Source organism: Macrobrachium nipponense, chromosome 4 (genome assembly GCF_015104395.2).
Source record: "Macrobrachium nipponense isolate FS-2020 chromosome 4, ASM1510439v2, whole genome shotgun sequence".
NCBI classification, from domain to species: domain Eukaryota; kingdom Metazoa; phylum Arthropoda; class Malacostraca; order Decapoda; family Palaemonidae; genus Macrobrachium; species Macrobrachium nipponense.
In genome coordinates, this window is record NC_061100.1 from 57504616 (window position 1) to 57517137 (window position 12522).

Genomic DNA, 12522 nt, shown 5'->3' on the forward strand with positions numbered 1-12522 from the left:
AGCCTAAATTTCGCAACTCAACGTAATTAGCCGTCACAGAAGCCAATTAGTAAATACAGTAATTCCTCAACTGGCCCTTTTTATGATAACATGCTTTTATTTAACTTGGCTGCAGCGTCTGTCTGTCTCTCTTGTCCTCAAATCTTGTAACTCAGTTTTCGAACTGTTCCCTTCGACCGATGGAATTGAAATTTTGCCTGGTTTCTCAATCCCAGTGATAATACAACCTTACATAATCAGTAGGACAGCAGTGACCCCTGGTGACCTTACAGTGACCTCTCCCGGTATCTCAGGATTTGTATGAAACTTCGGATTTTTCACAACTTTGACTCAGTAGACTCTCTATTCTAGAATATAACCCTCCCCACCCCCTCCCACCCTTTTATCGTTTAGGGGAGTAGGCAGAGAGAGAGAGGAGAGAGAGAGAGAGAGAGAGAGAGAGAGAGGAGAGAGAGAGAGAGAAGATCACTTGTATTGATAAATCGGCTTACAATGAATCGGTTTACCAAGCGCTACCTATCACGTTTACGAAAATGGCATTAACATATTACCGAATAAAAAGGCCATTATCAATGTAAACAATCATGATCCTAGGATCAAAATAATGAAATTCTATATCATCGACCAGTGTACTGCTGTGTCTTAGGAGTCAATGGAAAACCGCAAGTCACCTTTACATAATTGAGAGACGAAGTATAATTTCGCCTTTCATTATGAGAATTCAAGTGAGTTTAATAACCAATATCTTTAAACCAATACCTCAATTATAAGATAAAATCATTCGGAAAGCTTTTTCATTAATGATGTTTTTAAAGTGATGGAGAGATTTTACCAGAGCTGCCGTCAGTCTACTGGATAATAAGAGTTGAGTACTACTAGAAGTTTTCTTGACATCAGCAAGATGCAATATACAATGTTTTTTTATTGGAGTAATAGATAAGCTGAACTCCACGTTTAAGTAGAGTAACTGAGCAACAGGTAACAATACAGTGGTATTCTTGAACCAATTATACTAATGAATGAAGTCGTGGCCACGATTAAAACAAAACTATAAGATGTATGTTCTTCACGTTAGAGGAAAATAGAAATGTTTCGAGTTGTTTTCGAATATTTTAATTCGGCCTTGTTGATTCTGTCAAGGTATTCCATTAAATTTAGTTATGAAGAGAGAGAGAGAGAGAGAGAGAGGAGAGAGAGAGAGAGTTTCTTAATTGCGTTCATAAGTTTACTATTCAGACCAGAGCCATCACCAATAGTCTTCTTTATTGTTCTTGTGAGTGGGAGGCTAATTTTGTGGAAACTACAAGAAAATATTTCCCAATCATAAAAGTTTGAAGAAGTTAATCATCTAATTAGTCTACGAAATTTTCGCTTAACTTTCAAACTTCTGTTAGGAAACGATAGTTTTCTTATATGATTTTTTAAGCATTAAAGCACGGAAATAAAAAAAGTTAATCAGCAAATCGGCCTAAAAAATTTAAAATTTTATCTTACTGATAAGAAATTCTTGAAATGTTTTAGATATTTTAAACTGAAGAACAATAATTTATAAAATCAATTCCCACACTAAGTATTAAAACTGTTACTTCTTGAACTTGGATAGTTGCTATTGGGGAAAGTATATTTATAGATTTGCTTTCCCCGCGGCGTCTAAATGAATCTCTAAAAAGAATTAATTTAGTTAGCAAGAGATTCAACGAATTTCATCTGACCTATTAAAGGTTAGATTTACTTTCCTGATTGGAGAGAAAGGTTTACTATAAGATGAATCAGAAAAGAGGGTCGGTGTAGTTCTTAAAAATGCGAACAAAATCACGGCTATTTTCCTACCATAACTAATACACAAAAAGGAAGCCACGAGTAAAAATGGGTAAAAGGGGAAACAATGAAAAAGAAAACACAAAATTGTTAGTAAGTCTATTCAAGAAATGTAAACCCCAGAGGATAAGGAAATATATAATCTTTAAAATAACACCTGAGAATTTGAACACCTAATTTCACATGCACAAGGTTGCCAAATTAAACTATTCAAAGATAAAACTATTAAATGGAATCGAAAGAATTTGCTTTGAGTTGGATACACCAAGTGCAACCGAGAAGTGACAAAAAAAAAAAAATGTGTGGGGGAGGCGGCCAATAAGTATAGATGGCATTCACCAGTTACGGAGAAAACATGGTACTACAACATGACATATCCCAAAACCACAGAAGATAATGTATCCAGATGATATGATGAACATTAAATGTTTTGAGTTCATTGTAACTGTTTAAGGTATATGGTTCTGGTGAATATGACTAAAATACATATCAAGTATTAAATTTGCCAAAATGAAATGATAATCAGCATAGTATTATACTCAGTTAGAGAAATCTTATCAAGGTTTGTAAATTTTTTGTGAAATATAAACGTCACCAGTTCAGTCACTTGTGCAAATCAAATAATAATATACAATTTAGAAGTAGGACTGAACTTGCTACAATACACCACCATAACTTAATGGTATTACTGCAGATGTCACTGATTTCTTTTATCAAAAGAACTGAACTGTAAAGTCTCAAGAAATCGTGTTCGTTATGAAACTAAGTAGATGTATTGAATCATGAAAGAAACTGGCCTCTTGGTAACTTACGTCAAGAATACGAGCTCTTCCTAAAGTGAAGACTTGGCACAACTCAAATCCGGGTGATTCCTCGACCATTTCTTTCAGTTCATCAAGCTATTAAGAAATAAGATATTGATAAAATAATATTGATGGAGTGAGAGGCATCGTAGCTAATTTCCATGAAAATGAATTTCTCATTTCTGAAAATGTTATCCTAAAAACATAACTTCTGAATTTTAGTTTACCCTTGAAAAAAGGAATTATCTTCCAGGCAAACGAGATTTCCTTACTTTTATTTCTAAAAAGAATATAAGCTTGGGGTCTGACTGAAGAAGCGGAACCTTACCTCTCCTTTCATTGGGCGAAATTCTGGATCTCGTCTCATGGAGTTTACCAGGAGTTTCAAGTCGTTTACCTGTAGGTCATTTAATGATTTAATAAAGCTTACTTGTGGTTATCTCCTTCAGGGCTATTTGAAATACAATGGACAACACCTCTTTGAAAAACGGACTAGGATAAAAAAAAGTATTTCTTATAACTATGATCCCTAGAAGTAAACAAATAAAAGTAAACGACTGAGAATAATGAAGCCTATAGCAAGGTTGTCTATAATTCATTTTGAAAATAACTTATCCACTTATAGGTTGTCTTTAACAAAAAAAATTTTTACCGTAAGCAGTGAATTTATTTTCATTAGCAAATAATCTTTTCTAAAGCAGAATATCAGGGAAGTTTGATCAAGAAGATTATCATTAACATAATTCTGTGTTTTACCCTCGGATTCATGTTCTTGGCTTGTGTAGTTTCAAGTATCATTACCACTGACAGTTTTTTCTTTCTTTCAATATGCTGATCAACTAGCTGCAGCATCTGCATTTAACCAAATTCCCATCATTCAAATAAGGCACTCTAATTTCAGCTATGAGAACTTCGGCCATTTGCTGCCAGCAACCGCTTACCTTTAACTGAGCGGCGTTTGGGATGTTGGCGAACACGCAGACGGGGAGGCTCGACAGCAAGATGTGCAAGATGTTCATCACCGGATAGAAGACGTTCAGAGTCCTGCCGAGAAGCATCATGTAAACAGCAATGACACAAGAGAAGACAGAAGACAAGAGGATGACACCGATTGGCAGTCCTATGTAGTCGTGGAGGTGCCTGTGGAAATCCCTGTACCTCGATAAGCAGGGCTTTGACGTCCCTCGATGTCCTTAGCAGCTCGTGGACATTCGCATACCCTTTGGTGTCGTCACTTGTCAGAGAATGTCTCTTGTTATCTCCATGGCTCATCATCTGCGACTCGTTCATCAGGTTGCTTTCCTGACTCTCGCCGAGAGGGTTGACCTGACTCTTCACTGCTGTTAAGTCGCCTTTGATTTTGAAATAAGCAGATATGATCATGGACATGGACGAGTGATAGAAGCCCATTGTGAAGAGATACCACATGAAATTCAAGACGATTTCCAGGGTCTCTCCCGCAATGGCAATGGACAGAAAAGAAGAAAGCGAGAAAATCTTTTTCCCCACAAAAATCACTGTCGTGCTCGTGAAAAGCAATAAGCAAACGGTGAACTCATGACTAAAAACTGTGATTCTAGCGTAAAGCGGCACTTTCTTGGAGAGACGATGAAACTTGATGATCACCTCGGAGGCGTCTGATCGTTTCAGAATGAAGTAGATTCCGAGCAGAAGAACCGAACCCAGATTAACGATATCCTCGATCGAATCAGCCACGGAATATGTTAATCCTCTCTTCGAGCTTCTGTCGTCATCCCCATTCGAAATTTCTATGGCAATCAGCAGCAAATACGTCACGTACAACAACGAAACCACCAACGAGGTGGCGATCTCCAAGAAGGTGCTCTTCTGGTAGGCGGGAACATTCTCGCCGGATGGACTTTCCGCCTCATCTGGTAACTGCTTCTTTGGTGAGGAGCCCGGGAGGGATGGGCGAGTTCTTATCTCCTTATAAGGAAAGCCTCCAAGCAACTTCAGCAATGCCAGAGATACTTCCATTTGCTTGATAAGAAGAACCATGACGCTGACTAGCTTCCAACACGTTCATTTATTCTTACGGTCTTACCAGCAACGGACTAGATACTAATTGGTATATCCAGACTCGTTATCACACCAACTGTTTTTAAAAGGTATAGATTTTCTGTCACCTCTTCATCCTCCAATTAAAGACGGCGCCAGAACAATTATCGTTTTTATGCTCTGTTTGCTCTCACGTCATCATCAACAAAATCTTCAATGGGCTTTCATTGCTCCCCCTTGGGGTTTGGGGTGAAGGGCAACTCTAGAACAAAACCATCTCTGATTATGCCTCACTTAGAACAATTCAGTCTCTCATATTTCCTCTGTTCAGTTTAACCTATTCAATTTACTTTCTCGGCTTTTCGTTGGTGCTTAATAATATATACTACATCGTTTGAAAGGAAAGAAAGACCTCAAAATGTAGTTCTCTTCTCCTCTTTATGAAACCTAAATTTCAGAACCTAAGTGCAAACTATACATTACTGTATTGCGTGCAAAAACCTTCTCAAACCCAAAATAGACTGTTCGAAGCCAAATCCATATATCTTTAATTTTATTCAAGTTATTCAAATATTAGTAATAAGCAAAATTATACTACCAACCTGCTAAGTCAGTTACCACAGGATGTAATATCAAAACTGAATCAATATAATAAAAGGAAATTAAGATACAGAGGACAATATAAACTAAATAGATACGCTGACTAACAAATTACCAGAATAAAAATACTTACAAAAAAAGCATTATGAAAATTGATAAGGTAAGTAAGGGTAATGGTGTATGATACTTACAGGTAGAATTACATCTTCTGGACTTGATTTTAAAGGGGAAAAACTAAAAGTTTAGGGTTTTAGTAAAGTAGACGATGACATGCGACCCACATTGAAATACATCCAATGAGAGATGGGCAAACGAAAGTCTTACAACGGTAGTCAAAGTCATAAAAATCTTCCTCAAAAAATGGCATTGAATTCAAGTCATTTCGTGTAAAATTCAAAGATCATATGCTAAGGACATCCAGACAGGAGAATAGTATCCCATGAATGGGTGAATATATAAACAGAAGTGCAGTAACAGCCAGATCAACATCAGGTGAAGCGAAAAAGTAAAATTATAATGAGCAAATTATTTAGTCTTCTACATGCATACTATAGTTCTAAATTTAAGCAAAGGATTCTTCAGATACTACTCATCTGAGCCAAACAGACTGTCCTTTGACCGATGAATGAATATCTCATATGTAACTGGAGACGCGTTACCTGAACATTATTTCACGCCATTATTCATATTTAACTGGCTTATCATTAGGATGTTCATTGCACTCTGAATTGCAGACGCACAACTGTCGTGAGACGGCTTCTTTCACCTCGACCGAAGACCATTAACTTTTGATGGCAAAGAAACAAACCTCGAGTGAATTGCAGACCGTTTTAGTGACTCCGTCTTCTTTTATGCAACTATAAAACTTAATCGAAGGAATAAAAGGGTTCGAAATTATTCCCTCGACATCCCAGTAATAAGAGAGCGAATAGGACAAGCAAGGTAAGAACGCTTGAGAGTTGTTGATAAACTGTTGAACTTTAAGATAGTTTGCATACATGAATGTTAATAAATGGGTTTCATTATTTCGACATAGAGAATTTAGCAATAAAGAACAGTAACAACAGCTCTCAGTCGAGAAAAAAATACTGAACTGTTTGGCTAAATTTGAAGACAGTAAAATCATTTGCTTTTATCAATATAAAACCTAATCTTAGATGATGCTAAGAATAGTATATTGAATTGAAAATTCCTTAGTATGAACAAATGGGAAAGCTTGAAATCGAAGTATGGGGTGGAAAGGATTCTCATCACCTTTATCGAAACAAATCTTAAAATCACTCTTTTTGAACAAACAAAACCAAGCCTCTTTCGCACAAAAAGGCCATGCATCTCGTACACCAGCAGTCCTCCGTATGAGAAAAAAAATGAAACACGTTCGTGGCGCTGATGCAAATTTTAATAAGAGGGCCCGTCAGGGGTTTCCTCTTGCATTAACATATGGCTGGGGCGCCTGTTCTAAAGGAGATAAAATACCCTACTTCTTTCTCCCCGCTGCCATTGCGATGGAGAGGAAGCTAGAGGCAGAATTGCATCGCGTAATGAATTTTCATTCTTTGCGGAATTTTTACGACCGCGTTATCCATTACTCGAGAGTCAGGCTCTATTGCAACTCGATCTTTTTCAAGTTTATTTATTTGCCTGTCGCCTTTTGCTTTATTGAAAGTGTTGTTTATAGTGAGTAATCTCACTGACGTTTGCCACGGTTTTTGTCCAGCTGAGGTAATGTAATGTACGAGCATTCGTTAACCAAGATGCACTTCGCTCCGACCCCCGTGGCCACTGGCCACACATTATTGCTAGCGTCAGTGAACTGCCAGAAATAGGATTTATCAATTGGCTTGTGTAATATGACATCATAATAAGATTTGTTTCATTCATCATATGGAAATAATCGGAATAGCGGCAGATCCAAAAGCCTAATTTGCATGCTGGTTAATAGTTAGCACTACTAGTTGTACCTCTACCAGAGGCTATAAATATGAATTGCAGCACTTCCAGGCTTCCCATTGACATAACAGGACGCCATGTTTGTTTATATTTAGGGCAATGTGTGCAGTGCTCCCAACGGCGTGGGGCATGAGTATTATTTTGGTAGCTGTTGGTAGGTAGCAGAGCATGTTAGACCATAGATCCATACTTGTAGATCACATTAGACTGTAGATTTAAATTGATATACATATTTTTGATGCTATAATGGGTTGAGAGGACAGACATAGGCTACAGTACTTTACTGTACTTTAGTGTGGAGCTGATTGTATTTGAATGTATGACAGGGCCAGTCTGACAGCCTCACCATCACTCCTACTGCATTTTCCTGGCTTAAAGAGCATTCACACCCAAAATACTGTTGCTCTTTCAATACACACACTTCCGTATTTAACTATATTTTAAATAATGGAAATGCAATTTCCATTAACCCTTAAACGCCGACTGGACGTATTTTACGTCGACATTTTTTGTCCCTCGGGTGCCGACTGGACGTATTTTACGTCGACATACAAAAGTTTTTTTAAAAATTCGCGGAAAAATACTTTTAGGCCTACCAGCCAAAACTCTTGAATCACGCGCCTTGGGGGATGCTGGGAGTTCACGGATCAAGGTGTTGTTTTGTTTACAATCGTTACGCAGGCGCGCAAGCGCGAATTTCTTTCTTGCCGCACTAAAAAGTATCTGTGACACATCTCTGAAATTATTTTGTCACTTTGACATAATTTTTGTACCATTTTAAATTAGCCGTTACATAGAGTATTATATATGAAAATGTGCGCATTTTTATGTAAAATACAACAAAAAAATACTCATGATTGTAGCTTTTATCAGTTTTAAGATATTTTCATATAAATAACGATAAGTGCCAAAATTTCAACCTTCGGTCAACTTTGACTCTACCGAAATGGTCGAAAAACGCAATTGTAAGCTAAAACTCTTATATTTTAGTAATATTCAATCATTTAACTTAATTTTGCAACTAATTGGAAGTCTCTAGCACAATATTTCGATTTATGGTGAATTTATGAAAAAACTTTTTCCTTACGTCCGCGCGGTAACTCTTCCGAAAATAATCATACATGCGATTGTGGTAATGTTTGCACCATTTTAAATTAGCCGTTACATAAAGTTTTATATATGAAAATGTGCGCAATTTCATGCACAATACAACTAAAAACAACCCATGGTTGTAGCTTTTATCAATTTTGAAATATTTTCATATAAAAAATGATAAGTGACAAATTTTCAACCTTCGGTCAATTTTGACTCTACCGAAATGGTCGAAAAACGCAATTGTAAGCTAAAACGCCTATATTCTAGTAATATTCAAGCATTTACCTTCATTTTGCAACAAATTGGAAGTCTCTAGCACAATATTTCGATTTATGGTGAATTTATGAAAAAAATAACATTTTCTTTACGTCCGCGCGGTAACTCTTCCGAAAAAATCATACGTGCGATTGTGGTAATGTTTGCACCATTTTAATTAGCCGTTACATAACGTTTTATATATGAAATGTGCGCAATTTCATGTATAATACAACAATAAATAGTTGAAGGTTGTAGCTATTCTCATTTTCGAAATATTTGCATATAAATCACGATAAATAGAAAAAAAACCACGTTCGGTCAAATTTGACTCTACCGAAATGGTCGAAAAACGCAATTGTAAGATAAAACTCTTACAGTCTAGTAATATTCAGTCATTTATCTTCATCGTGAAACAAATTCGAAGTCTCTAGCACAATATTTAAATTTATGGTGAATTTTTAAAAAAAAACTTTCCTTCCCTCCGCGCGCGGATTCTCCGCCACAAATCTCCGAAATGCGTAAGTCCCATTCTCGGAATATTTGCTCCGTTTCATATTAGGCATTTCATAGAGTTTTATATATGAAAATGTGCGCAATTTCATGTAGAATAAAACGAAAAATATTTGAAAGTTGTAGCTTTTCTTATTTCTGAAATAATTGCATATAAAAAAATATATATATAAAAAATTCGACATTCGGTCAACTTTAGCTCGTCAGATATGGTTGAAAACTGCATTTGTAAGCTAATATTCTTACAGTATAGTAATATTCAATCATTTGTCTTTATTCTGAAACATATTGGAAGTCTCTAGGACAATATTTAGATTTATGGTGAATTTTTGAACAAAATATGTGTTTACGTAAGCGCGTTACGAATTCATGCATTATTTTGTAATAATATTTTCTCTGTGTTGCTTTTATCGTTTTACAATGTGTTATATATCAAAATTATCGAAATTTAGTGCACATTACAACGAAAAAAAAAGTAACTTGTTACCTTCAACCGTTTTGCGCACAGCGCGATTTGAATACAATTATATATGAAATTTCGTTTTTGCGCTATCATATATCGCATTATTTATATATGATAATGATAATTTTTTTTCATTTCTGATGGTTGCATACTAAACTTCAAGCAATGACAAAAAAAGGAGCCAAAAATGAACTCTTAATCTTGAAAACTAAGCGCGCTGTGATTTTTTGAAAAAAATATTTTTTCCGCTTACGCGCTCACTCTCAAACCCCTCCGGCATACGGGAGTCATTTTTTTATTTACCGCTCCGGCGTTTAAGGGTTAATAATTCATTATATATGTATATATATGTATATATATATGCATATATATGTATATGTATATATATATATATATATATATATATATATATATATATATATATATATATATAAGTGTGTATATATATATACAAGCCATCATTCTATTGCATTAGGAATTACTTTCAGCGAAGCTGGATATGGCCATTGAACTTTCAAACACAGTAGTTAGGCAGTTAACTACCTGCCGGTAAGTGGGAGCCCTGCCTGCTCGAATGTAAACACCCCACTATACTTATGGCCACGGTGCCATTGAGACGTGTGTTTCTTCACTCTCTCCCCCGACTGTTGTTGATCTTTTTTTGTTTTTGCTTGGTATATATGTGTGTTTGTGCTTAATGATAACATGCGAACCCACAAATCATCAGACATACCTGTACATAAGGACACCATTCTCCAGCATGTGTCCTGGGGTTGGTGGTAGTAAGAAATGGGGTAATTTCCGTTCATATGCTGATGAAGATCCTCATGTTCTCTGTACCCATTATGGGGGGTATGAGTGTTCTTGTGATTTTACCTGTGCAGAGTGTTGTTCCCGTTCACCTGGGCAGTGGGCAAAGTTTGAAGGGATGAAATGTTACAAGAGGAAGGCTTCCAAAGCATCGTCCAAGGGTAACACCACCAACTACACCCTTGGTTGACGTCACTTCTTCCTCGTTTCTTCCTCCTGGCAAGCTTTCCCTTCTTGCCATTTCTCCTTCAGGAGGGAACTCTTCTTCGTTGTCTTCATCCGATTCGTTGAGTGAAGAAGAGCGGGGAGGGGTGGGCATTCAGGACAATCTCTCTTTGGGTCCCTCCGCTCGCTCTAAGGGAGAGATTCCTCCTTCAAAGTAAGAGGGCTCTCTCCTCATTGACCTGACTGTTGCTTCTGCAGGTGTGGTGGATGAGCATACAAGAGACTTTCAGCATGCATAGCTCGCCCTAGGTTTCTTTGGCACTCCTTCATTTTTGGGCTTGGTGCCACACTTCTTGAATTCTGCAGTGATGCATGCTGCCACTACCATGACTTCTACTACTGTTGTGTCACCTGCCCTTGTGCTGTTTGTTGCTCATGAGATGATTCCTGCTGTACCTCACACTCTTGCCACCGTTGCTCCCTCTGCTGCTTTTACTGCCCTGGCTGCCCCAGCTGCTCCTGTGATGTCTCCTCCATGGTTGAATTGGCCATAATCCTGAAGAAGCTGACGAAGGAGAGGTCTTGGAAGGTGTCATCATCTTCTTCTTCGTCGACTTCATCTTCATCTCCTTCATCTCCCGCTTCCTCTCCTTCTTCTGAGGCTCATTGGCCAAAAAAGAAGATGGCTGCCTCCTTCCACAGGGAAAGCAGTGGGAGCTCTCATCAGCTTTTCCCAACCTTTGGATTTGGGAACTGAAACATGTGTTTCAGGGGCATAGTTCAGGCACATGATAAGAGAAAGGGATGAGTCATGCAGGTGTCTCGCCCCTTCCTGCTAACACTGCTGGTACCGTTCGGTCAGGCTCTCAGCGTAGTATCTCAATCCCACAGGAACGAGCACCTGGAGAGGCAGCGAGTAGGACCCATGTGAAATCTTCTTCTGTCAAGGTTTCAGCCTCAAAGAAGACTTGAGCATGTGGTGAGGATGGCGGATGTTCTCACAAGCCAGCAGCTCATTCGACTCCTCCCTGGCCCCACTATCGTTCACTTGATCAGTCGGGCACAGTTAAGGCGAGCACTCAGCTCGCTCCAAGGGAACCTCTCTGCTCTCCTTAGGGGAGCAGTATGCCAAGTCATAAGTTCTCTCCTAGACCCTCGCTGCTGACATCACAGAGGGGTGGTGACCACGCTAGGGTTGCCTCTCCTACTGGTTCTGCCAGCAGGACAGGTGGGAGTTCCTGATCCTCATCACCTGTTGCATCAACTTTCTGGAGTGTTACTGGGAACCGCTATACGAACAGGGGAACTTGGAGGAGACCTCTCCTCAGAGTTTGCCTATGAGGGCCTATATCACTAGTTTGGTTTTAGGATTGACCAGGACATATGCCCAAGTAGTTCAGGATGGATCCAAGGGGTCTGCCTGGAGAGTAGATCGGGAGGACCGCACCCTAGAATGAGGACACCCGAAATACAGAGGACCTTTGCAGAGGTCATTATGCTGATTCATCAGCACAGTGATCTCAGGACGAGGCCACATTCTCTTCTGTGGATCGTCCTTCATACCTCAAATGCTTTTGTGGAACACCCAGCTTTCTTCTTCCTCTGGGAGGGACATGAAATCACAACCCTTTCAGCCTGCTTTCCCTTCCAGAGAAGGGGGCAAAGGGAAGACAAAGAAGGGGAAACACCTTAGATGACATTCCTCTCCAGTTGCTGCCATGGGTGGGGGGTTGCCCACTGAGACATTGGACAACATGGAAGAGCTACGGAGCCGAGACCTGGGTAGTAGATGTCCTTCGGGAGGGATATCTACTTCCCTTCAAGTGTCGACCCCCTCCCCTACTCTCCAATCCATCTCCTTACTAAGATTCCTGGTTCAATTTCAAAGGATCTCACACTTAGGCAAGAAGTGCAGGCCATGTTGAGCAAGGGTGCTGTGGAAGCCATATCAGACTGGTTCCCATGCTTTTAGAGCATATCTTTCTTGTGAAAAGATCCTCAGGACCCTGGGGACGAGTCATAGATCTATCT

At 38.7% G+C, this 12522-nt stretch overlaps 1 protein-coding gene across 1 annotated transcript; it reads left to right on the forward strand.

Moving 5' to 3' along the window:
- Nucleotides 1–10221: 10221 nt before the first annotated feature.
- Nucleotides 10222–11248, forward strand: LOC135211367 (uncharacterized protein DDB_G0271670-like). The gene is made up of 3 exons (XM_064244680.1): nt 10222–10288; nt 10579–10705; nt 11005–11248. The coding sequence occupies exons 1-3, from the start codon at nt 10222–10224 to the stop codon at nt 11246–11248; spliced, it is 438 nt and encodes a 145-aa protein (XP_064100750.1).
- The last annotated feature ends 1274 nt before the right edge of the window (nt 11249–12522 follow it).

What these genes read in the sequence shown, in the direction of transcription:
- LOC135211367 (XM_064244680.1), top strand. Translation starts at nt 10,222, where the DNA reads ATGCGAACCCACAAATCATCAGACATACCTGTACATAAGGACACCATT. An exon ending in TCTCCAGCATGTGTCCTGGG is followed by an intron (nt 10,289 to 10,578) that starts GTTGGTGGTAGT and finishes TTTCTCCTTCAG; the next exon opens with GAGGGAACTCTTCTTCGTTG. An exon ending in GGAGAGATTCCTCCTTCAAA is followed by an intron (nt 10,706 to 11,004) that starts GTAAGAGGGCTC and finishes TGGCTGCCCCAG; the next exon opens with CTGCTCCTGTGATGTCTCCT.